The 25,362-nt window shown below is 41.4% G+C and overlaps 1 protein-coding gene across 2 annotated transcripts in view; it reads right to left on the bottom strand.

Annotated features, from left to right (window-relative positions):
- Positions 1 to 7,783: 7,783 nt before the first annotated feature.
- Positions 7,784 to 25,362, bottom strand: part of adcy8 (adenylate cyclase 8 (brain)) — a 123,148-nt gene continuing 105,569 nt past the window's right edge. For both annotated transcript variants that reach the window (XM_004569457.3, XM_004569459.3), the window contains 5 exons: positions 20,539 to 20,697; positions 12,665 to 12,811; positions 10,981 to 11,073; positions 10,296 to 10,410; positions 7,784 to 9,586 (listed from right to left, as the gene is read on the bottom strand). In XM_004569457.3, coding sequence (XP_004569514.1) covers positions 9,087 to 9,586; positions 10,296 to 10,410; positions 10,981 to 11,073; positions 12,665 to 12,811; positions 20,539 to 20,697 — 1,014 coding nt within the window. In that variant the 3' untranslated portion in view covers positions 7,784 to 9,086. The remainder of the gene's footprint in view (positions 9,587 to 10,295; positions 10,411 to 10,980; positions 11,074 to 12,664; positions 12,812 to 20,538; positions 20,698 to 25,362) is intronic.

Genomic DNA, 25,362 nt, shown 5'->3' with positions numbered 1-25,362 from the left:
GCAGGGTCACCTCTCAGTGAAAAGGTCCTGGGTTTGAATCCAGCCTGGAGTCTTTTCTCTGTGCGGATTCATTCCAGCTTCCTCCCACAATCCAAAGGCATGCGTGGAGTTTGGCTAGCTGGTGATTTGAGTTGTCTGTAGGTATGAGTGTGTTGTTGTTACTGAGGACCAGAAACACGTGGGGCTCAGTAATAGCACACCTCAGTGCTCCACGCATTGAGCTGTCCTTCCATCCTGATATTCCTCTGATTGGAAAAGGAAAAGTTTCACTGCAGGGAAATCAATGAGAAAAGAAATCCACCATTCACTTAAAATACTTTCCTGATTAGTTTGTGTCTCTGTTGCTGGCTTCAGGTCTTATTGTAATAAGACAACAGGGTGATTCTTTTATAAATTGAGGTCCTCACACCTTACAGGCGATGCTTTAGAGCAGGGGTGAAGAACTCCAGGCCTCGAGGGCCGGTGTCCTGCAGGTTTTAGATCTCACCCTGGGTCTACACACCTGAATCAAATGATTAGCTCATTAGCAGGCCTCTGGAGAACTTCAAGACATGTTGAGGAGGTCATTTAGCCATTTAGATCAGCTGTGCTGGATCAAGGACACATCTAAAACCTGCAGGAGTTCTCCACCCCTGCTTTAGAGCAAGCATGTCATTTGACTGATGAGTCTCCACCCTAACACACCTTGTTCCTCTGTTCTACTCAGAAACACTAAGGCTACGTTCACACTGCATGTCGTAATACTCAATTCCAATTTTTTTGATCAAATCCGATTGTCTGGTTGTTCACACTACAAATAAAATGTGACAGCAAACGCGCTGTAGTGTGAACGGTTCACGGCCCTCGAAGCAGCCTGCATGCGCAAAAGAAGACGTCACACACAACGCGCTCTGTTTACGGAAATAAAAAATGGCGGCTACAGAGCCCAAAACGGTCAAGCTCATCATAAAACGGGCAGGTGACTCAACCACGTCCGTTTTGTTTGTTTACATCTTCAGCTTCATTAAACTTGGCTGTGTGCCCTCGTTCAACCATTTCTTTGGCAATGCACTCGAACACAGCCCGGTTACGATACGACCAATGTTCCCTCTAATTTTTCACGTGTCTGAGCGAACACACAAACTCCCTGAGCGTCCCTTGGGCCACTGTGAGCAACAGCAGACATGTGCACTGTGGTCATGCCAGCATCGAATCCATCCAAGTTACATGTTTATTAAAATAATCAAATTACAGCCTTTACATTTATGTTAGACTACTTTTAATTAGCTGCTTTAGCCCACTTACAATGAAAGTTTAAAAAAATCTTGTTCATGACCTGTGTAGTATGTTAACACTATTGGAAGTAAAAATAACTTGAACTCCAATTTGGAAAATCCAGCTTTCTTTTTTTTTCTTTTTTCTTTTTTAAATAAATCTGACTTGTATTATGAGTCTGAGTCTGTGGTCTGGGAGAGAGTCTGTAACTCTCCGTCTGCAAAATACAGTAAATAATGACCAATGTTGGGTTATTAATTATATAGTTACTTCTTCAAAAAAGTAACTGAGTTATGCAAACAACGTTTTTTGCAGCCGTTTACCTAAAAATGCAGCAAAAGTGTTTTTTTAAATAAACATTTCAAACTATTTACAGAACAATCAGCTGTTCTGCATCAAATTTGATGCCACACAAATCATTTGTGCCACTCCAAAAAATAATTTCTGTCCACTATGAGATAAAGAACAACAGCCTGATACCTGCAGGCCTGACAACAGGAGATGTTTCACTGCTGTAACACCTGTAACATTCAGCAGTCGCCTCATTGTTCTGACACACACAACAAAATTATTGAATACACTACACACTAACTACACAAGATTTGAGCTAAACGTCGCAAATCTCTCACATCTCAAAACACCGCCACTCCTGAAACGTCCCCCTTCCTAAACAACTAAATGCCATGTTGCCATATCATTTTTTGATTGGTCGACATGGTACATTTTTCCACCAATAGGAAAGGCTGGTTGTTTTGTTTTGTTTTTATTTTGTTTTTGCTCACAGGCGGAGAGTGCTTTCCTTATAAAACGCCGTTTTTACCGTTTCTTCCAGCAGTAAATATGAACAATGATAGTATTCAAGAAGAAAACCAAACATTGTACAGGGTGGGCCATTTATATGGATACACCATAATAACATGGGAATGGTTGGTGATATTAAAGTCCTGTTTGTGGCACATTAGTATATGTGAGGGGGCAAACTCCTCAAGATGGGTGGTGACCATGGTGGCCATTTAGAAGTCGGCCAACTTGGTTACAACTTTTGTTTTTGCAATAGGAAGAGGGCCATGTGACACATCAAACTTATTGGTAATGTCACAAGAAAAACAATGGTGTGCTTGGTTTCAACGTAACTTTATTCTAGAGGGAACATTGGATACGACCCTTCAAGTTTAGCTTGAATATTTGTGCCGTTCAAACTGTCACACCATGATCGGATATGGGGCGCATAGGGTCAAAAAAGTCAGATTTGATGCGCCTGCAGTGTGAACGTAGCCTTAGATGATGATGTTTGAAAGCTCAGTTTTAGCCTTTGCAGTCCAACCCAATATTGGGTTGTGGAATCCTGTAGTCAAGCTAGCTATGTCTGTCTTTTATGTACAGCGTATGCTTAAAGAATGAATTTCTTTTTCAAAAGTTTAATTAGTGGTTTTAGGAAAAATATTTTTTTAAATGTAGGTTTTTTTAAACTTCAGTTACAGTTACAGTTCAGTTTGTATCAGCAGGGAGGAATGAGGAAGAAAGAGATTAAATCTTTCTGCAGCCACACAATCAGCAAGTGTGTGTTTAAGGCTGAGTCAGTCTGCACGGGTGTATACCGCCATCAAGTGGATGTTCCTGCAAACTGCAGGATGCCTGTGATTTGTTCCTAAACCCATTTCCACCACTGATTTACAGGATTGTGTATGTGCACAGACAAGGACACCGTCAGAGTTTTCTTTAGTTAGCAGTCTGCTCTCTTGTCTGCTTCTTCACATTCATGTCTGATGTCAGAACTCATTTATTCACAAGAAAATCGTGTGTTACACAAATGAAGATTAACACATGGGGAATAATCTTCAGTTTCCTCAAATTACACCAAAGACGATAAATCTGATATGTCTCTGTATACCAGCTCCTTGATGGCACTCGTCTGGATTCAGGGACTAAATACAGGACTGATTGTTGCATGTGGAGGACATTTTTGGATGAAAGCAGACTACTTTTTTACCCACTCATCTATTTGTTCCTTGTTACACTTGAATACAGGACATCACAAAGCCACAAACATGTGCAGGCTCAGCTCTGTCACGGTAGGAGGTGAAAGATGAGGGTGAAAGCTTGTGGAGGTAGAAGAGGGCAACACAGCGGTGGGTGGGAAAGGGCTTCTATAAATCCACAGAGATGGTTGGAAAATGAGGAACAGGTGAGTGAGTGGGTGTGGGGAGTCAGCTGAATCTTGATCAGCTAACAAGCTGTGCTAATGGGATCATTGAAAACACCTTCTTACTTATCAGTGTGCTGAGGTTTCTGTCCCAGAGCCACTTTGTCTTTAACATTTCCTACATTTTGGGGGGCATTTTGTGAGTGTGCAGGCTTTTGGACAGTGTCTTTTTGAAGACTTTCATTCTCCCCGCTACAGTAAAACATCAAAGAGCTGCTCTTACATCCTGTTGATGTTTGGTATTTGTGTTAAAACGGGAAGAGTAAAGCATCCTTCCTGTGTCTGAACAGAGCAGACGATCAGCTCTGATTCAGATCATCGACCATCAGCTGAGCTCAGCCGGGGTCCAGATGGTTTGGGGTTGTGCAGCAGTCTGGCTTCACTTCCAACTTCTTCACTTCACGCTTGTCAGATGTGAAGAGAAGGAAGAATTCATCAAAACCTTTTTAATCAAGAAGATAAAAAGATGTGGAAATGGAATCAGATACTTTTTAACCTGCCTGTTCTTCTGGAGACGCACTGAATGCCGTCTCTTTTCAATAACATCAGCATTCAAAAGATGGGACGGGTCTCATAAAGACACTTCAGGGTTAGAATAATACAGCTTACACTTTTACAAAAATAAATAGCAACTGGTTGATATTACAGAGAATAAGACGCCTCACACTGGAACGCTGGAACTTTAAAGAAAATGGAACACGAGCCCACAAAGTAACGTGAAATGAGATTAGTTCCTATTTTCTCCTGATGGAGAGACGATCCAGTCTGACTCCTGCCTTTAAGTCGGGTTAATTAATTAGTTAATCCTAAAGGCTGGCAATAAGACGACAATCAAATCTTAAATGTATTCAGATCGTTTTAATAAAATGCATAATCTGTAATTATAGAGTGCTTTTCTAAAGCCACATTACAAAGTGCTTCACAGAAGAAAACGACCTCGTAACACACAGATGTTGTTATGAATTACGTGATGGTGTTGTGGTCTTTCCTTTCAGAAATGATGGTTTGGTGTATCCTCTGCTAAGAGGTGACACAGGAAGGACTGAAGCACTTTTCCTTTTCATTCAACCAGCTACATCATAGGAAGTTACACAGAAACCTCTGAGACATTTCCCTCAGTTAGAAATACTGAATACTAATGACTCGATGACGATCACTGACTAACCTTTGTGCTTGGCTTTGTGCAACGAATGTAGACATATGTCTGAAGTGCACTTGGTTTAACTAATCCTCAGTCAAAGCTCATCTGTGTAATAACCAAATGTTGATAAATAATCAGCACCACAAACCTTTGGATTTCGACTTTCATTTTAGGGTGTATCTAAACCTGCCTCTTATGGGAAGCCATGGAAACGGGACAAAAAGGCAACCAGACACATGGTTTGTATAAAAAATTAGACCCCTTTTTATTGTGTTCTCATATATAAAAGAAATACAAAAAAGAAACATCGACACCAGGCGAGGGTCAGAGCAGGGCGGGGTTTATAGGCAGGGATGGGTTGGGAGTCAGGTGACATGAAAAAGGGGAAATGACAGGAGGAACATCAGACAGTCCGAGGGGATCGGTCAAACGGATATCGAACGGGTGAGGGTGGATGAGTCTCCCTCCCTCCTTCCTTCCCACCTCAACCACAACCAACTCCTACTCTTCTCCTTCTCCTCCAAAGAGAACTTTCAGTTCTTCAAACATGCATCAAAAGCAGAGATGTTCAGGAGCCAGAAATGATCTCACTGGTTGAGTTAACCCAAAGTGGGAGGGGCCAGAGATTTTCTTTTTCTTTTTCTGAGCACATTTGGGCTACCTGGTAAACCTAGAACGATGAAAAGAAGTCACTGTGGTGAAAACATGTAAGTGACTTTCATTCATTTTTACATGACATTCATGATGTTGAAAGGTCAGCAGGCTCGTTCACCACAACAATATAATCCAGTTAGCCTCAATGCTAATGCTCAATGCTTTAGCATTGAGCAAGAGCCTCAATGCTAATTCCAATAATCACCTCAGAGATTAGCAAGTTTTTTCCACCTCTCTTTGGCTGCAGATCTGTGAACCTCTTGGTTGCGCGCCTGCTTTTCTGTGTACATTCAGTGTTTCGCACCAAAATGCGTTGAGTTTATCCTGAAGATCTGAAAAACTTTCTGAGTGCCCTTTATTCCTCTTTAAAACACTGGCAAAGTTTTAAAGCCAAGTGCATCTGAAAAATGAACCGAAGCTAATGTACCAAAAACTGCAATTCCTCCAATGACCACTCGAGGCTGTCTTCAAAGGTGAGTCAGTCTCCATACAGGAAAAATCAGCACGTTTACATGTTTACAACCTGGTTTAAAAAAAAAAAGAAAAGAAGGAAAAAATATTTAGTTTAATAATTTAGATTATTAGTATAGATTTACTTCAATGGCTGACCTAGTTTATCTGGTGACTTTTTTTTAAAGCTTTTTTTCATCCCTTCGACACCATTCTTGTTTTGAGTGGACAAACCCTTATTTTGAAAATTCAGCTGTAGCTAACCAGCTAGCAATTGGCCTGTTCACATCTCGTGTTTCCCGTGCTGGCAGACTCACTGGACAGGTTTCTGTTGAAAGACTTTTGTCTTGAAGTCAGGCTGACTCGAACCAGCGCTCCACTGCAGCTGGCGATGGCAGTGATGGAGTCTTTCTTGTGATCTGGAAAGCTGCTGTGAGCTACGGGGTCGCCTTTACCAGGACCTGCAGCAGAGGAACCATTCATGTACCCAATTCAGTGAAGCTGCAGAGCATAAGGACTACTGTAAAATTTAACTCATTACTAGGGGTATGACCAGACTTGTTAACAAGTCAAACTCCAGTATAGCCATTGGATGCTAACCAGGCTACAGTAGCTTCTGTTCGATTGAAACTTTCCACCCTGCATTCTTCACATCCAAACATCATCATATCTGGCTTTTAAAAAATAAAAACAGATGTTGATGGAAGCTAAACGTCAGAATTAACAAACCACTGGGTGACACTCTGGTAGCTACGCCAGTCCTCTATTTACAATCAAAGTTGGAAGCTTGCAGAGTGCACATTTGCTGCAGAGCTTATTCTTTGGGGGTCAGGGCTTTTCTTCGTGCATAACTGTCACATGTAGACCAGTATGAGAGTGTAAAGCCTGCAGCAGGTATTACATAACCTGCAAAGGTGAATTTACTAAGTAGGGGTAGGTGATATTGTTTCAAAATTCCATTGACATTTTAAGAAAAACTGCAACTTTTGATGTTATAGGGAATAAAATGCTGAATGTTGAGCGTTGAGGTGACTGTTGCTGTGATTTGGTACTATATAAATAAAATTGAACTGAATGTTGCTGCAAGCAGCAGTATTTATAGGTGTAAGTAAACAAACGAGCTGCTGTCACTGATGACTTGCTACCAGTTGCTGCTGCTAGCACAGATGCTAGCAGCGTTTTAGTGTAATAGTAGTTCCAGAATAAGTCAAACCTAAGCACAAAAGTAGTCTACGTCATGTGTTCCCTGGAAATTTTAATCCATCCATCCATCTTCTTCCGCTTATCCGGAGCTGAATCGTGGGGCAGCAGCCTTAGCAAAGAAGTCCAGACCTCCCTCTCCGCGGCCACCTCTGCCAGCTTATCCGGGGGAAACCCAAAGGCCTCCTCCCAGTGGGACATGCCCCAACCACCTCAACTGGCTCCTTTCAATGTGGAGGAGCAGCGGCTCTACTCTGATCCCCTCCCGGATGGCCGAACTTCTCACCCTTGGAAGATCCAAGGGTGACCCCCTCAGAAGTACAAGACCAAGGGAACAGTTCACCCTGCCAGAGATAGGGTTACCGGGGCCTCTCCCTGGAGCCAGGGAGGTGTTCGAGGGCGAGCATCTGGTGGCCGGGCCTTAGTCCATGGGGCCTGGCCGGGCACAGCCCAAAAAAGGGACATGGGCCCATCCTCCTGCAGGCCCACCACCCGTAGGCACCGTAGGGGTTTAGTGCAATGTGTGCCGGGCACCGTCCAGGAGCAAAGGTCCTGGCAGACTGATTCTCGACTACCAAGACTAGCAATTGTGACATTAAAAATTTTAAATCAAAGCAAACGCTCAACACTTTAGTCAAACAACAACTAAAGTAAGTCCACCTTGTAAGTGGAGCCACACAGTATTTCCCATATAAAACTCAAACATATTTTCTACACTGGATGTTGTATTTTTAGTCAAGCTTTTAAACCAGTTCAGTAACTTCCATTTTCTCTTCCTGTCATTTAAGTGTATCTAGCAAGTGCTCCAGTGACACTCACTCACACGTCATCAGCTGCTAGCATCCTCTCCTTCATAGCCTGGTTGTGCTGGATGGTGTGACTTTGTTTGTTGTTTCCACCTTTAGCAGGAACTGGGATTTTTTGCAAATATTTTGCTGTAAAATTATTCGTACTTTGTAAAGTAACATGCTGTGTCAGTTCCCGCCCTCAGACAAACCTGGGTTTGTTTCATTACTGTACACTCTGGGTACCGTAAAAGCATGGCGTTGCTATAGCAATGATGCAGTGACATGATATTTATATATCACATGATGTGCAGTTTGCTTTGTAACCATTTCAAAGGCTTTAACCACATTTGTCAATGAACTAAGCAAGACCTCGTTCTGATTCATCTTCTTTAGGGTTTCCACCAGTGTACTCCAGGCCTTGAACTGACGCCAGTTCAGTCGTTAAGTAAGCTAATGTGTCTTACTAGTCTGCCTCTGTTTATCTTTTTCAACATCTTAACTATGACAAAGTTTAAAAGAACAGCTGCTCAGTCAATATAAGTTTGCTAATGTTCACAGCAGGTTAATTCAGTCATCGCTGTATTGGAATGAAGTCTGGATCTGGTGCTCTCCTGCGTTTACAGCTGCATTGTGTGATATAAATGTGTAGAGGGGCAAAAATCATGACATAGTGAACTCAAAGTGCTCGCAGTGACATCACTACTAAAATTCAGGCCCATCCAAACTCAGTGCAACAAATTTAACACCTTTAAAATGTGCATGAAATAATTTAACTTCTCTGAAGGATGGATGTTGGAGGAGAATATCAGTAACTTCCTGCTGTATCCTGTTGACCTGTTCTCCTTGATATTACGTGGTGTTGCATGACAAACGGAATGTATTTATATTTTATGGTATTTATTTGCATCTCCTGAAAGACTATTTCAGATTAAAATGAGGAAAAACTGCTTTCATCTCAGTTTACTTAAAACAAGCTCCTCATTGAAGTTTTCCAACCAGTAACACTAAAGATTAAACAAGTAGTAGATTTAAACTTTAACGAGCCGTGTTCAGTTTAGTTTAGCACTGAAGCCTTTCCTTCTTGTTCACTCTTGGTGCATTTTTTGATTTCTGGGAGATAAGATGACATTCCTGATTTGAATCCTGCCTACGTAGCTCTTCAGAAAACAGCCTTTATTCAGTACAACATAAACTTACAATTCAGAACCTGAAAGCAGCTTAAACTGCAACAGCTCCTCAAGGACTTTTGTTTGTTGTGTTTTTTTTGCGAACATGCTAGAAAGAAATGTTCTTTAGCTCCGCCCACTTAGGTTTAACTCAACCGCAGGCACTATTTCTGGCTGACGAGCAGCCCTGCCTCTGAGAGATCTGTGGAACTGAAACTCCAGTCTGCTCTTCAGGACAGCTCAGTTTTATCAGCTGCTTCAGCGTGATGGCCCCCTCCCACCTCGGAGCCACCGTGTGCTAACAACGTCCTCCGGTTGTAGTGGTGGTGGCCCTTCATGATGCCCGAGTTGTTGTTCTCGTTGAGGATTTGCTTTTGCTTCTGCCGGTTGAGCGACTGCACCAGGCCGAGCACCACGGCCGCCAGCGAGTACTGGCCGGTGATTTTGCGGGGCTGCAGGATGAGCGGGTTGGGCTGCACGCGGCCCAGCAAGAAGTGCGTTCGGATCTTGCCCTCCTGCTCGCTGATGCCCTTCACGTAGATCTCGCCGCGGTACTCGAACGCGAAGCCGCGCTCCTTCAGGATCAGGTAGGTCTCCTCGGGAACCTGGATCTTGCCGCTCACGCCGGTGCTGTCCATCCGGCTGGCCAGATTCACCGTCTTCCCCCAGATGTCGTACTGAGGCTTCTTGGCACCGATCACGCCTGCCACCACCGAGCCATGAGTCATACCTGCCAAAAACACACAGGACCAGCTGTTAGGGGCTGAACCATTTTTTATTAAAAACACAAAAAGGGTCTTCTTGCTTTTGTTTTCATTTTTAATGATGCAAATCTGGAGGTGCTAAAAACTGCAGTTCCTTAAAAGGCCACTTGAGACTCCAAAAGTCAGTGAATCTCCAACTAAACATCCAGCTGTGCGTTTTGTTGTTTTCTCATTTTATTTTGCACTGATTAGCATCTGACTCTTTGTGTACTTGTTGTTCTGCACTTAAGGACTGAAAGAACCCGAAGAAGTCTGCTGTCGCAATCTGCACTCCTCGATGTTGAGTTTGCCTTGAGACAGCTGATCTTTGCTTTTTATTGTCAGAAAGTATATGAAGTCCTTTGAAAAACAAGGTAAAACTAAGCACACCCTACTGCTTCTACAGGAAACAATTCAACCAGTTGCTTTTTCTCAGTTTCATGGATTTCAGGTTGATGCAGTGACACTGAGAACATTATTTCTGTGCTGCAGCCACATTAAAAGGTAAAAATGCTTTTTGTTTGCTTTTATTTCTTTCACCTGCACTGCAGAAACTACTACCCACTTGTCTTCACACAGCTTTCTGGTGTTTGTCATTGAAAATTAAAACTGAGTCCACTCCACTCTGAGTGTTTAGACTGAGATGATCTCCACAAAATGTTACCCACTTTACTCTTTCGTCATCAAAGCTCTTACCGATCCTCAGCTCAAAGTTGTTGAAGGAGTGCTTGTTAATCTCTTGGATGCTCTCGTTGAGGGCGATGGCGAAGTCTGCCAACGCACACAGGTGACCCCATTTATCTTCACATTGCTGTGGGAGTGAGAGCAGAAGGGTCTGAGTCAGCTGAACATCAGGACCAGCTGCAGGGCAGGCGCATCAGAGATGAACTGTGTCAGAAAACTCTTTTCACTGCCGTGGATACTGAAGCCTTCACTCAAGGTTTTAGGCACACGATCTAATGCTTCCACTCGAACAGATGCGACGGGCTGGGATCTGTCATTATTTTTATTTATTAGTTTAATTACTTCCACACAGCCTGAAAAGTCCTCTGATATTTTCTAGTACTTCTGCCTCAAAATACCAAATTACAAGAAGCAAAATAGTTCACATGTGGTACTGACTCCAGCCATGCTGCAAAACTTTGATCAAACAACCAATTTTCAGCAAAGTTACACTTAACTAGCTAACAGATGGCGCTCTTAGTGTGAGGATCCTAACCAGCATGTTTGGAGAAATGAAACGTCAGAATGTTAGAAATCAGATTCATTAAATCTTCGTATTATTTTTAAAACCACTTAATTACCTTTAATTTTCATTTAATGTATACAAATTATTTTGTTCATGTAAAGTAAAGAAAACAGCCGGCCCCAAGGGTCTCACCTGCTTCTCAGGTGACAGACCAGAGACGGCCATGTAGGTGCTGCCAATCGTCTTGATCTTCTCGATGTCCTGAAATCGGTCTTCACCCAGCAGCTGTAAAGTCAGAGAGACACTTTGAACATTTGTGTTTGCTTTCTTGTTCTTGCAAATATTTTACTTCCGAAGCCACAACAAGTGAAGAAGCTCCAGCTCTGTTAATCCTTCCATCTGCCACCGCCTGTCATGGATAACGGAGTTTGGGCTCCGTGATGTTTTTTCTCCCAGGAACCTTTTTCGGGGACATAATCGTTCATGTTACTGGTTAAATTGAATTAAAAAACTGAACTGAACATCACTGTGTTTCTGCTTTTGCACTATGTGAAGATAAGTTGAGTAAATTACTAAGCTGATGTGGCAACAGCTATTTCCTCCTCACTCTGTCAGCCTCTGTCTTTGTCAGAGCTGCTCTTGGCTGGTAAACACACAAATCCTCAGCAGGCAGCATTTCATCAAAGTCGATACCTGTTCCAGCTTTCTCATTTTGTTTTCCATGGCTTTCCACTCTACTATCTGGCAAGTAGCAGTATTTGTTTGCATATTGCAATACTAAACAAAACCACAAATTACAACAAGATTTGAGACATGACTAAATAAAGCACAACGTGTCACCAAACATGAAATGCGGTTTTGGGGAGTAACAGAATACACGTACCGGCATTACGTATTTAAAATACAAAATATGAGTGACTGCATTTTGTTACAGTTACTGTTTAAATAGGTGATGATTAGAATTCAGTTACTTTGTTGAAATAAATGGATTACACAGCGGTCTTCTCCTGTTAAGACTGATGAATAAATCTTACTCACTTCTTTGCTAATTGTCCCCTAAAACGAAGCCATTTATTCTGATCTTGTCATCTGCAGTGAGAGCCCCTCTGCCGTGGGCTCATACTGCAAGGTCTGTTCTTGTTTTGAGGGAAAGTGAGTGAGGATTGTGGCCCGAGGCAGCAGAGAGCGCAGCTGGTGTCTGCCTGTCTCTGCGCTTATTAGGAGACTTTGACATTTTCTGTCAGAGACTTCGGTTCAGAGGCTTGATCAGGACCACGAGTTCCTGTAGACTTCAACTCTGTCCACAGGGAACCAAAAAGTGCAAAGTTTTGTGAAACTTCTGCAAGCATCCTAACTCACACTGAATCTGACGCATGGAGACTTATTGAGCAGCTCTTTTATCAACTGGTTTCTTCTCATTTGAAGGTTCCTTCTTGCTGATGCAACAAGGTAACTGTTTCTACAGTTCTGCTTTGGTGGATCAGTCGCAGTAATTCTGTACTTCAGTCTGTTTTGAACTCGTGTAGAAAGTCTGGAGCAGCTGCCACGGAAGCTTAAAAATCCTCCCTGTATCATGAAAGCTAAATCAATACAGGATGAGAGCTAATATCTGGGTTCATATCAGTGGAACCCACAAGCTTTTGTGTCTGTGGTGTTTATTTCCTGTGCGGGTGCGTTTCTGTCTGAAATCAGTGCTTGTTGATAACCTGTGCACGTATGTGAGTGTGCTCGTTGTTTCTGGCTTCGGATTAACCCGCTGTGAAGTGATCTGCTTTTCATGAAAAACAGAAGATGCTGACATCAGAGACGGTCCTCTGCATGTTTAAAATGTTTGTCTGAAGCAGAAGTGGGCACACTTGAAAATCTGCAGTCTCACCTCATCAAAGTCAGCGATGATTTCATTGAGGAGCCTCAGGCACTCGACTCCTTGGTTGTTCATCTCGGTCTGGGAGTAGAAGTCAGCAAAGCCTGGGATGGAGGCAAACATCACGCCCACGGCATCGTAGGACTGCGAGTACAGCTCCTGTGGGTAAACACGTCACGAGTGAGCTCACGGTGTCACGTTTTCTTGAATCACAAACAAGATAACTTCATTCAGTCACTTGTTTTGTGTCTCTATGGATACTGCAGAACCAAGCATTGGTGAATTTGGCCACGCATTCAAACAATCGTCTGGCTGACAGATGACATTATAGCAGCAGGTCGATCATTGCTTTACTCTCCAGAGAATTGAGTGAAACTTTACACAAGACAAATGTGACACTGCCCCACTTTCATCCCCTCTGAATTTCTTCCAGTAAATGAAAACAGAAATTAAACTTTGGTGTTGGGCACTCCACTTGTAATATCTAAGGGAAGACACTAACAGAGAACTGTAATAGAACAGACTGTGCTCCAGGTTATCGTCCGCTTTTTAGCTCTCTCAAGAACACTTTAGTTAAAGTTCAAGCTGAGAGGCAAAAACATCAGGAGAGAGGGAGTCACAGAAAGGGACTGAGGGGAGGTTGGTTGCAAAGTGGCTTGCAGAGGCAAAAGCAACGTGTAGTTTAAATAGTGTGACATGTGCAATATTTGCCAATGAAGATAACGACTCATCAGCTGATTTGAACCAGCTTGATTGGTGCAGTTTGTGGAGCTGAATAATTGCAGTTAATAGTATCAGGGGCTTCTCTCACTTCATGGTGATGTGACTCACTTGACGGTAGATGGTGATGTTCTGGAGGCCTCAGTTCTTCCTGGATTGTCTTGGACCATCAAAATAAACTAAGAGGATACACGTCATATAAAACCTGTGCCGTTGTTTGAATGGATGATGTTGGATTATGACACTTTCTCAGACCTGCACTGAGCTCCTTGGATTTTTCCAATAGTCTCTGTGTTGGTGAGTGCTCTCAAATAAAGCCTTTCTATGTTTCCACAGAGCAGCTGTCAGCTGTAGTCAATCATATCCCTGACAGGAAGTTTGGAGGTAAAACACTTTTTGGAGCTTTAAAACAAAGCACCGAAAAGCCCGCACAGCAGCAATCATTACCTTACAGTTTTGTGCATTACACAGTGCTCATCACTAGGGGGCACTGTTGATACGTGACCGGGCGGGAGGCGTGCTGACATGCAGTAGCATGTCCTCACACACAGTTGCTCTTTGTGCCATTATGGAGGCATTTTAATGATGAGCTAGAAAACATAACGTCTGTCCAGAGTTCAACATTTGGAGGTAATAATTCAGGAGAAGCTGGGTGACTCTCTCTGTCTGTTATCATTTTAATGTAATTACACACTTATAAAAATAAGCCTTTGACTTTATTGTGAAATCATACAAGCTTAATGAGCTCAGTCAAATGTCAGCGCCTTCAAAGTGGAACTCAGTAAAAGTCGAACTAATTTAATTGCTCGGTTATTCCCGGTGCCTTTTCAGGGCAGCCAGAGCTCCGAGGTTTGTTTGGGCTTTACTTTTTCCTGCAAACTAAGCCTCCCTAACATACTTCAGGAGGAGTTTTCTAATACTAAATAGAAAGATGGGTGACTAAAGGCAGTAATGCTCCACCATCAACACTCCATCACCTCCAATTAAGTATTCAGCTCACTTTAGTACTTAAATTGGATCATGCATCTGTGATCTGAAGAAAAAAAAGACCTTTCTCATCCCATTGAGCAAATTTTTAATTAGATTAAATAAAGAAATAAAAATCTTGATAAGGGTTAAGAATAATAAAATGTATGAGAGCTAAACTGGAATGTAAAACACAAACACAGACTACAGGGCTACACTGCTGAGGATGATGCTTACGGGCTGTGACAGCAACTCTGACATCATATTTTATACTGTGCATCTCCGGGCGTTTACAGAGGTTTGGGTGATGCACAAACATCATAATGTTTTGGATTAGAATAACCTATATTTAGCCAAGTTATGTCAAACCCTGAAGAAATGAAATTTAATTATTTCAGCACAACATGTACATTTCAGTGGGGTGTACTGTGGAGCCAGTTCGACAGAGCCGGGCTTTCTTTAGCTTTTTTAACAATCCCTAAAACCCCAGGCGGAGATGGTGGCGATCACATAAATGGTTATCAGTGTTGTTTGTTAACCACGTTTTCTGCTTCGAGGTGTGTGGAATTTCATATAGCTGGGGGGCAATGTTTGCATCATTTCTGTCTTCGATGGAGAGCACTGCCTCAGTAAATCATTCAATCATGTAAATTTACAAGTTGATATCTTTCACTTATCCTCACTGTGCTCTCAGTGCTGTTTACCTCTAAACTTTACTTGACGTTGTAATCTCGGTGGACACTCACGTTGAGCCCAACATATTCATGTCTGGCTTTAGCGGTGACCATCAGTGTTATGCATTTTGATTTGTCCCTTTCCTGATGCTGCAGTCATCATTTACTTTGAATTGTGCTAAAAATAAAAATAATAAAATAATAACATATCAAATGACTTGCTGCTGGGTTCGTGTATGCATTTAGCATTGCACCATCACTCTCTCATACAAATATGGCGACTTATGCCTCCAAAGTACAGACAAAAACCCCCAAATAAAAATGTTAACATTGATTTAAAGCAGAGAGATGTTCCGTCTATCTACAGTTTGTTGTTTGATTATCTCATCGTGATGATCAGCTACAGCTTAGAATCATAATTCCAGGAGCCAAGTTCTGCTCGAGCTATAGATCTGATGTTGATCCGAAACTGTCTTTTATGAGTCACTGAAGTCAGATGCAGTAGTTTTTGAGATTACCTCAGAAAGGCCTCCAGGCAAAAGAATTCCAAGCACTAAGAACTCGGAGGGCAGCGCGCGGTTAGCCGCATGCTTTAGGACGAGTGCTGGCTGCCCCGGCACTGATGCAGCATGTCTGCTGCCATGATGACATTAAAACATGGGGGAGGTGTCAGGAACTTTTAGTCTAAAAACAGGGGCAAAGATGTTATTTAAGACCATCATTTTCTTCTCCTCTTTTTCCTTTGCCAAAAATATTTGGATCAACCAATCACTTAGCTTGATGCACAAGTGTCTGTAACAAACAAGTGTCGTTGAAGCAGCAAACCTTTGTTTCTACAGATATGTTTTTCTGTCTTTCCTTGAAGTCACATTTATTCATTTTTCCACTTCCACTTCCTCACTTTCCACTCCATTTTCCACTTGGGTCATTATGAAATTTGGCATGAGTTTAATGTTCCAACGCTGACAGTTGTACTCGAAACGCCTCGAAGACGTTCAGAAACACGCCATAATTTGCATGACAGCTCTCAGTGTGTTTCCAGCCACTCTGCTTTCAAACACTTTGTTGCATTTCAATCATTCACTTCAACTTTACTTTGGGATCCTTTTTGATTCTATACGATTTTCCTCTAAATGTTTCAAAATAAAAGCTTTACTAGAAGACGAAGAAGAATTCAGAAATGATCCATGAATTGACGAGAATAAGAAACTAAAAATGTGGTGTCAAAATAAAAACTTGACTGAAGCTGTTACTGAAATTTAACAGATTAAATTCTGCTGAAGTGCCATTTAGTAAGCGACTGACACACTCAGGAATAAAACCTTCAAAAAAACGAAGCTACCTGGTGGAATAAATGATGCTGAGTTTTAATTGATTCCAAAGATCATCAAAACCTCCTCAGGGGTGTGGGAGCCTATTAATAACCCAGTGCTCTGGTATCTAAATCACAGAACAACAAACATCCTGATTAATAATGCAACAAGTGATTAGAAGTCAAACTATTCTAATGGATGCATTTTTAATCGTGTCCTTTTTAATTAGAAGCAGAATGATATCGGCTCTCCTCTCCTGACATTCATAATTCATAGGTTGCTCGACCTTTGTTTGGAAGGCAAAGGAACATTGGAGATTTGATCATCAAGGAGGCAAGAGAGGACAATACAGCAATTTGAAAGGACTAGTGATAACGGGTGTGTTTGCAGACCAGTGGCATCAGGTATTACTGAGCTGGTGAAGGAGAGCGACGAAGAATGGACGACTGGAAGAAAAACAGCATCAAGAAGCTGTTTTGTTGTCACCTCTTCCTGCACTTTAAGCAAAAACACAGATAACCTTAACGTAATAATCTCTGATCGATATATCAACACGGTGGCTTTATCATAAGGGATAGTGTTCAAGTTAAAAAGTGTCAAAGGGAAAAGGAGGGGATTGCGCTGTTTCAGCTCAAACTTTTTCAGTATCTACAAATTAGACATTTATGCGTGGGTCTATCCCCGATGTTAACGCTAAACCTAAAAATCATATTCTCTGTTATCTTTTTTGGTCAACCAACCTCTAAACCTCTGATTTCCCAGTTCGCCAAAGTTTTTGTTATTCCGGTTAATGCCAACCGTCTGAGGGAGGCCTGGGCCAACTAGACTGCACCCTAGCCACCTTTGGCTCCTCTGATAGGCCACTTCCATCTCACCAAAGGAAACACGGGGATAGGGACGATTGCTGCAAAGAGGCAAATCTTACAAGAATGGAAATCCCCATCACCTCCTTGTTCCAAAAAGATTCGTTGCTGCAAAGGGAAGTCTCTGAGCAGTTCTCAGGGCATCTGGAAACCTCTCCTGTAGGGGTGGGTTTTTATAATCGATTCATCGATTAAAATCGATTCTGGCTTGGATAACGTAAAATCGATTCATTAAAATCCTAAATCGATTTTTTAATATAAATTTATTTTGTCCGAAATGCCAGAATCTCTGGTGACATCTCACAAAATTTCAAGAACCTCCAAACAGTAAATGAGAGCAGGTACACGGATTCTGCACATAGACTTAATCACACAGCGGATCAGAATCAGTTAGATGTCGCCTTTCTCACAGTCGGGGCTGAAAGCCGACAGCTCGCTGATCCGGGTCCGCGCTTTGTGTTCACGCCCTTTATGCGCTGATTCTAAAGCTGTTAGTTTGATCTCTCTCCAAACAATATTGACCGAACCAGCAGCAAAAGAAGATCCAAACGCTTCACATAAACATCGTCATGAATTCTTTTACTGTTTTGCTTCCATTGCGATGCGCAGCTCTCTCTCTCTCCCTCTCTCCCTCCCCCCCCCTTCTCTCTCTCTCGAACAGTTTCGCTTTCTTCATTATTCGCTTGCTTGTTATGCACAAGTCTACTGTTGTTTACAGGCTGTCGGCAGCTGTTTTTTTCCCTTTTACATTCTTCCGAAAAGAAAACCTCATTTCTGCTGTTCAGTACTGAACAAATTGAAACTTTTTAAAATTATTCAAAATGCAAAATGCTGTGTCTGTAATAAAACCGCTGTAACGTCAGAGGTAATGTTCATTAATTAATGGTTTTCTTTCGTTTTTGATGTACTGCAGAATATTTTTATAAAATCCCAGGCCAGGAAAATCACCTTCATGTTTTTCTGTGTTTTATCTTCAGCTACTTTGACACAAAGGCATCTGCTGTGATGCTCACACCTTGGATAAAGTCTTGAGAGTGTCAGCTTCCTTTTTATAGATACAAAAATATGTAAATGTTCTGATCTGAATTATATTTCCGACTGTCAAAATTTCCCAGATTTAAATCGAATCGAATCGAATCGAATTGTGGATCGAATCGATTCGGGACCTTGTGAATCGGAATTGAATCGATTCTAGAAATCAGTGACGATACCCAGCCCTACTCTCCTGGACTTGCAAGATGGGTCATAATCTGGAGAATTTCTTCCTGCAACTTTATGCTTGATGTCTGCTTATCAAGGTGATTTTTGCTATTAATCCTTTATATAACATCTCTCCACCCATTGATTTTCTTTCATTGTGTGTATTTGATTCTTTGTATAAATATATTTTTTAAAAAGTGTCATATAATAACTGTGATGATGGTTTATTATTTATAACTCATCCAACTGGATAGTGGACTTGGGGGCAGGGCTGCTTTGACTGACAGCTGTCCAGATGTGTGCAGCTGTACCCGCTCACTGTCTTGGCCTGGCTTCACCTTGGCTCATTAAACTGGATCTCACCGCTGTGTTTGTGCTGTTGGTGCTTTTTGGAGGATTTTTCATAACTAATGTTGAGTTGTTTTTTGCTACAGACCATGTGGCAGGTTTGTGCTTTTGTTTCAGTGACTGAAATTCTGTTGTTTTATTAGACTGTCACTTATGTATCACTAATTTCCTAATAAATAAGTTTGTGTTTGTGCGAGAACCAATTCATGATCAAATTACAGGTTTACAGCCTCTACAGCTAAATTTCTCCTTTGTGATGATGCAGTGATCTTTAACTCACCTGTTTGGATTTTGTGAAAGTTTAAAGTAAGCAGCGTGGCCTCTTTGACAGGCATGCAGACAGCAGCTGCTGCAGCTGCCTGGAAGCTTCACCTGCACTGAAAGTCACTGAAAGCATTTTTACTGGCATTATCTTTCTAATCATACGACCTGCTGTGTGATACAAATCTTGAGTTAAATTCTATTAGTTTGTTACTAACGAGTATTTAGTGGTAAGTCTGAGTGTAAATTTGTGCTCTCGTTTTATCTCCCCTTGGGGACAATTAAAAGCACCAGAAGAAGAGCGGCAGCGATAAGGTGAACAAAAAGTGACTGTGAAAAGTTTAATTCTCTGCAGAGTTGGGGCAGCTGAGTCACCGCTGTGCCAGAGACACAAATCAATGTGTGCTGACAGACAGACAACATGTTATTAAAATCAAATCGAATGCATGGGTTGGAAAAAAAAAAGGTCTCTAAAGATTTCTGGCTGAATGAACCGCCCCACCAATTCTCACTTTGTAAAGTCTTTGAAAAGCAATTACACTGCCTTTTCTTTTCTCTGCAGGCAGCAAGACCGAGACTCGGCGAACGAACTGTAATGAACACAGGGGACTCATTTTTCAGCAGGTCTGTGGTGAAAAAAATGAGGCGAAGCGTGCAAAGGAGACGCTGCTTTATAAAACCACTAAATATTGAGTCAGTCCAATGTTCAGATGTGACCTATCGTTTGCTGACAGGTTACTGAAAACATTAATCTTTCGAGTTGTCAGTGGCCTAAAAAACAACCTGTGTCTACTTCATCATTCCTGAAGGTAATAACAGGCTGTGATTCACAAATGCTAGCTGAGAGAACTGAGATCTGGAAATGGTACTTTACTCTGAATCAAGAGAAGAATAAAATTTGACAACAGTACAATGACCCAAAACGTCTGCTGCAAGCATCCACCCTACAATCAGATTCAGCCTTGACCCACTGCATCCTAATAACTGTAACGGTGCAGTTATATTAAGAAATTATAACTCATTTTAAGTGAGACCACTTTTAGTTTGAACCCCCCAAATATGTTGTTAATACAATACTGAGAAAGAGGAACAGGAAAAAAACATAGTGTATATAAAACACAGACGGCGTGTCTGAAACCTGCATTCTGTCTCATGACCAGTATGACTGCAAAAACAAAGTGCCCGTCAAGAGCTTAGATCTGTGACCAGAGCACCCACTTACAGGAAGCCACAGTCACACAGGCCCAGAGACTGGGTGCGGATCCCTCTGGCGATTTGTTGCTAGCATATTCCCAGACACCAACCAGCTAGCCAATGAAAATTTGATTACCGTTATTTAGCAGTTGCTGATATCACAAAGGTTTTGGTTTACTGGAGGCCTCTCAATTTTTCATATTTCAATTTGATGTGTATTTGTGACGAAATGACTCAAAGAACTTTTCCCCACCTCCAGATCCAGATCGACTCAACCGCTTTTTTGCTAAAAACCAACATAACCACTCGTATAACCACTTTTGGTGTGAGCGGGTTTTTGCACAGACCTCGTTGTCCCGGTCCTTCTCTAGGAAGTGTCGGGCCACGTGGCTGGGTAGGATGTTCCTCAGCATGTTCTCGTTGTGTTCTCGCAGCTCCTTCATCTCGTTGATCTCCTCCTTGGCCTGGACACGCCACAGGAAGTCCAGTCGTGCTGTGTACTCCAACTGAAGACAGAAAAATGAAGGCAGAGCACCTCAGATCAGTAACTGTCACAAATCAGAAACCCTAGTTCGGAGTGCCACTGTGTGCTCTAGCACCAGTGGATGCTTGCACTCGTATAATTCATTCAGGCTACTAAACAAATCATTTGGATGAGTTATTAATGTGTTTTTTAATCATTCATGCCATTGTGGCTGTTTGCAGATTAAACACTTCATCTGTTTCATGTGCAGAGAAGATCTTCTTTGGCCCGACATAATTTTACTGTACTTTGTGCATATACCAGCTCAAACATCCAGTGTATGAGATCTGATATCAGTAAACCATTTTGATGTATTTTAACCCTTTAAGACCTACCATAGAACCAAGTCCGCCAGAGCTTATATTATATTTTTACATGCTGTGGAGCCATTTTTGGGAGCATTTCAAGTTGCTATACATCAATACAACCATTACAGCCTAAATGTTAATAATATGCATGCATTAAGTGCATAGTAATTACATAAATTGCAAAAAATTGCAATAAACTACAAAAAAATTGAAAATCGTTTTTGTTTTTTAACATATATTTCTAGTTAGAGAAATTTAAGAGGTTTATCCCTCAAAACTGTAAATACAAAAAAGTTGCACAAACAAGTTTCCCACCACAGGAAATTTATTTTGAGTGTCTTCATAGTTTTATTTTTGAAATACACCAATTTCTATACACTGCAGGAAAAACGAAAATAAATATTATAGTGCAAATTTGCAAAAAAAACAGCATATGCATCAAAATAAACGATTTCCAGCAGTGCAATATGAGTCCTAAGCATCCCAGAAACGACACAGAAAGTCATAAAGTCAAACATAACTTTTAAAAACACCAGTATAGGCTCATGAGGCCTTGGTGGTAAAAAACTACATTTCCGCGACAATGACGTCACTTCCAGTTTCGGGCAGGACATAACGGACATGCGATAGTTCACGCTGATGGACGTAGGAAGTGTTATGAACAGCTGATCGGATCGGCAAAGCCTGTTTCTGGAATATTATGGTTTTTTTTGCTGCAAGTGCTTTTTATGCAGTTTTTGCAAAGCTATATGTGGAAGGAAACTGTGACCGAGGACAAGCTGATGCCATAAGATGTAAGTACAACTCCTCCGGTTTCATATGCAAAAACAATTATTGCGCTAGCTCACGTGGTTGCAGTGCTACCGGGATTTAAAAATAGTTACGCAAAACGGAGCGTGCCTGCTCTGACCGGTTTTAAAGGGTTAAAATACAGAGACTTGAACACAGCTTCACCAAACTGCATAGCCCAGTTCTCCAAATCTACACACAGGCTTATTTTTTTTAAACAAACAAGGCACTCTTCAGCAGAAAAACAGCAGCGCTGCTTCTTCACACGATTAAAACAACCTACGCTGATGTTTGCCTGACAAGTGACCCCTTACGGCCATGCCTAATTATTGCCCTCGTTCTGAAGTCAAGGCTGAAATAGCGTGATACTTTTGCATGCTGTTAAGGAGATTTGAAGCTCAGCTTCAGGGGGTTGGCTCGACATACAAATTGTCTGATTTTGACAATGAAGACCACGGGTTGAAACTCGTCTTCTTCAGTCTAACCTCAAGTTATCTAAACTTCACCGAAGGAACTAAATCGTCAAAAAGAAGTGAATGAAAATATACGTCGTCTGACACCACTGTAGGGCTGCCACGATTAGTCGACTATCAAAATCGTCGACGACTGATTTAATAGTCGACGCGTCGTTTGAAGCTTTGTAAGATCCCAAAAGACGCAGGAATAAGTAGCAGGATTTAAGAGTGTAATAACGGACTGAAACAGAAGATGGCAGCACTGCATGTACAAGGATGCCAGCTGCTGTTAAACCCCGAAGAAGAAGAAGCTGTGTCCCAGAATTCATAGCGCAGCCCAGCTCAGTTTCCAACAATGGCGGCAGCTAGTTAGTTTTAATATTACTCTTATTATTCTTTCTGGGTCACAAAAAAACTTTTAACATATTTTCAGGCGAGAATGTAGCTGTGTAAACCTCAAATATCTGCTCAGTTTATCAGGACACCACATATTTTCAAAAGCACTCCGACGTTTTCGGAGACGTCTGTTACCCACTAGCTCGATAGCTAGCCGGGGGCTAGGTCACTAGAGCCGTGAGAACACCAGACTTCCGGCAGATCATTTTCAAACCCACCGCCGTCTATCGCTACTCAGGTTAAACATGATATATAAGTCACTTAGATAACTTAAAATGTTATTGTTTGCCTTTTTTTCAGTATTTTATTTGTTCCTGAGTAAATCGGTTTGTCTGAGATTAAAGTTATAGTTTTTACACAGCGGAATAAACGTCAAGCAGACAGCTGATTATCAGAAGTGTGAGATGCTCGAGAATTTACTCCGGTGTCCTGTTATATTTTAGATAGCAAGGAGTTTATTAAACTTCACTGAAACAATCTGCAAATTTCATTAAAATTTAATAAACTATCATCTTGTCTTTATTTTTAGTTAGCACAGACCTTAAACACTTAAAGCTGTAAGCTAATGATAGTTATATAAGAGCAGATGCTGCTGGTGCAATAAGCTGTACGTTTTACGTTCAGTGGATGATGATCTGATTAGTCGACTATCAAAATAATCGTTTGTGGCAGCCCAACACCACCATCTCCTCGGTACTAAACATAGTAATATGATTGCTTTTCCAACAAAAGATTTAAACACAGACAAGCTTCAAAAAAGCACAACATCTGGCATAAATGTACATAGATATATTAACAACAAGTTATTTTAGAGGCTGTGGACAAAACAAGACATTTTGGATGTTCGATGTGGAGAAGACTGGATTAAAATGATGTTTATGCCTTCTGGCTGTTCTTCTACCAGCAAGAAAATATCAATACAATCACTAAAGTAATTGTATTGTTTTCTCCTACTGGTAAAAGAAAAGAAAAAGTCAAAGAAAATCAGTTTTTTAAGTCATGAGTTGCAAACATTGTGAATCAAATTACAGAGTGATATACTCAGAGCGATGGGTCTTTAGAAATCAAACCTGCAACAGAGAATAATAATAAGACCAAAGGAGAGGACCCTGAAAATCTTTTTCTTTTCTTCTACTTTTGTTAAAATTCTAAAGAGGAATGGAATAAAGACACCCCAAAACTGAAAAGTAGAGCCAACAAAATGTGAGCTTTAATAAGGAGCTGATGGAAGCTAAAGGAAAATGAAGGCATGTAGCAAAGAAGGGAAAGTGCACCATGATAATGGGGATCAGGTAGGGACAAAAAGACAGAGAGACAAACAAGGAGAATGATCTTTATAAAGCAGAACAGCAAAACCAAAGGCCTCAGGATGATGGGACCTGATGAAACCACACGTTTCTGTGCTTATTTAACATGAGATGCTTCTGTGCTTCTCTTTTGTGGTCTTATCACTTGGTTTCAGGTTGGGTCGTTTACTTACATTACCGACGGTGTCCATCATATCTGATGAAAACACCCTCGCAGCCGTGCAACATTTTCTGAGATTTAGTCATATGTGATGGAAGTTGAGAGAGAAATGGTCCCAACCATCCTTATCCTTGTTATCTGTTATACCTAAAAATAAAAATGTATTTATTTATTCTCCACATATTCCCCAAATCTTCCCCAACCTCCAAAAAACAGGAAATCCATATCCTGTCTGTGTTCTCACCCGAGCCTAAACAGGCACTTGTTAATCACTTAACTGCTTAAACGTGTAACCAAAGTTCAGGGGAAAGTCTTTTGTTTATTTCATTTAGATGATGAAAAAGCTGAGCCGCAGTTCTGGATCAGGTGGCTAAATTAAAAAATCTGCTAAAAGCCAGATCAATTATGTAAAACATGAGGGTGCGATCAATCTGAAGCTCAGAAAAAGGATTCTAATAAGCAACACAAACCGATGTTTTGAATGCACAGTTAATACCAAGTCATTTGAATACATTAGAGACAAACAAAAGTCACCACCATTTACTTAATACTTGCAGATGAGAGGAAGAAAAAAAAACTAATTTTGAGGGCCGGCTGAAAAGCCTGCGAGGATTTAAGCGACTCTTTCCAGCGTTCAGCGGAAACCGTTTTGTGATTAATCGCGGTAACAATTAGTCACTTAATCATATGAGTGAATACAAAAACTCCAATCTCATTTTCTGTTTTTCTAATTACGAATGCAAAGCCTGACAGCCCCGTTAGTCGGTGGGATAATGAGATGGCGCCCGGTGAAAGAGCGGGTCGCTCCGCCGTTAGCCAACATGACCTCCGCTGTTCACCGATGGCTTCTGTTAACTGTACAGAAAATACCTCGCTCTCCTGTTCTAACGAACACGTTACTCAGTACAGGAGCTGCAGTCACCTCACACATTGTGGTTACTGCAGGTAATCTCCATTTATACAGTTACATACCTTAATGTGACAGCCCAACAACCCGACGAGCATTAAAATGTATGAGGATGTTAAACAAAGAAGATTTAGGCGAACAAATAAAATAAAAACAATAATCCTGTCATTTTTCTTTCAGCTAAATCTAGCTGGAGAGGGGGGACAGACATGGCTGATGGCTACTCTGGTTTAAATCATACGTGGTCCAATGACTGGCCTTCAGTGTGAGGTCAGAATAATGGCTTTTATCCTTTATGCTCCAACCACCTGGAAATCTTCACAACG

Source organism: Maylandia zebra, linkage group LG18, assembly GCF_041146795.1.
Source record: "Maylandia zebra isolate NMK-2024a linkage group LG18, Mzebra_GT3a, whole genome shotgun sequence".
NCBI lineage: Eukaryota > Metazoa > Chordata > Actinopteri > Cichliformes > Cichlidae > Maylandia > Maylandia zebra.
This window is presented reverse-complemented; position numbering and strand designations above follow the sequence as displayed.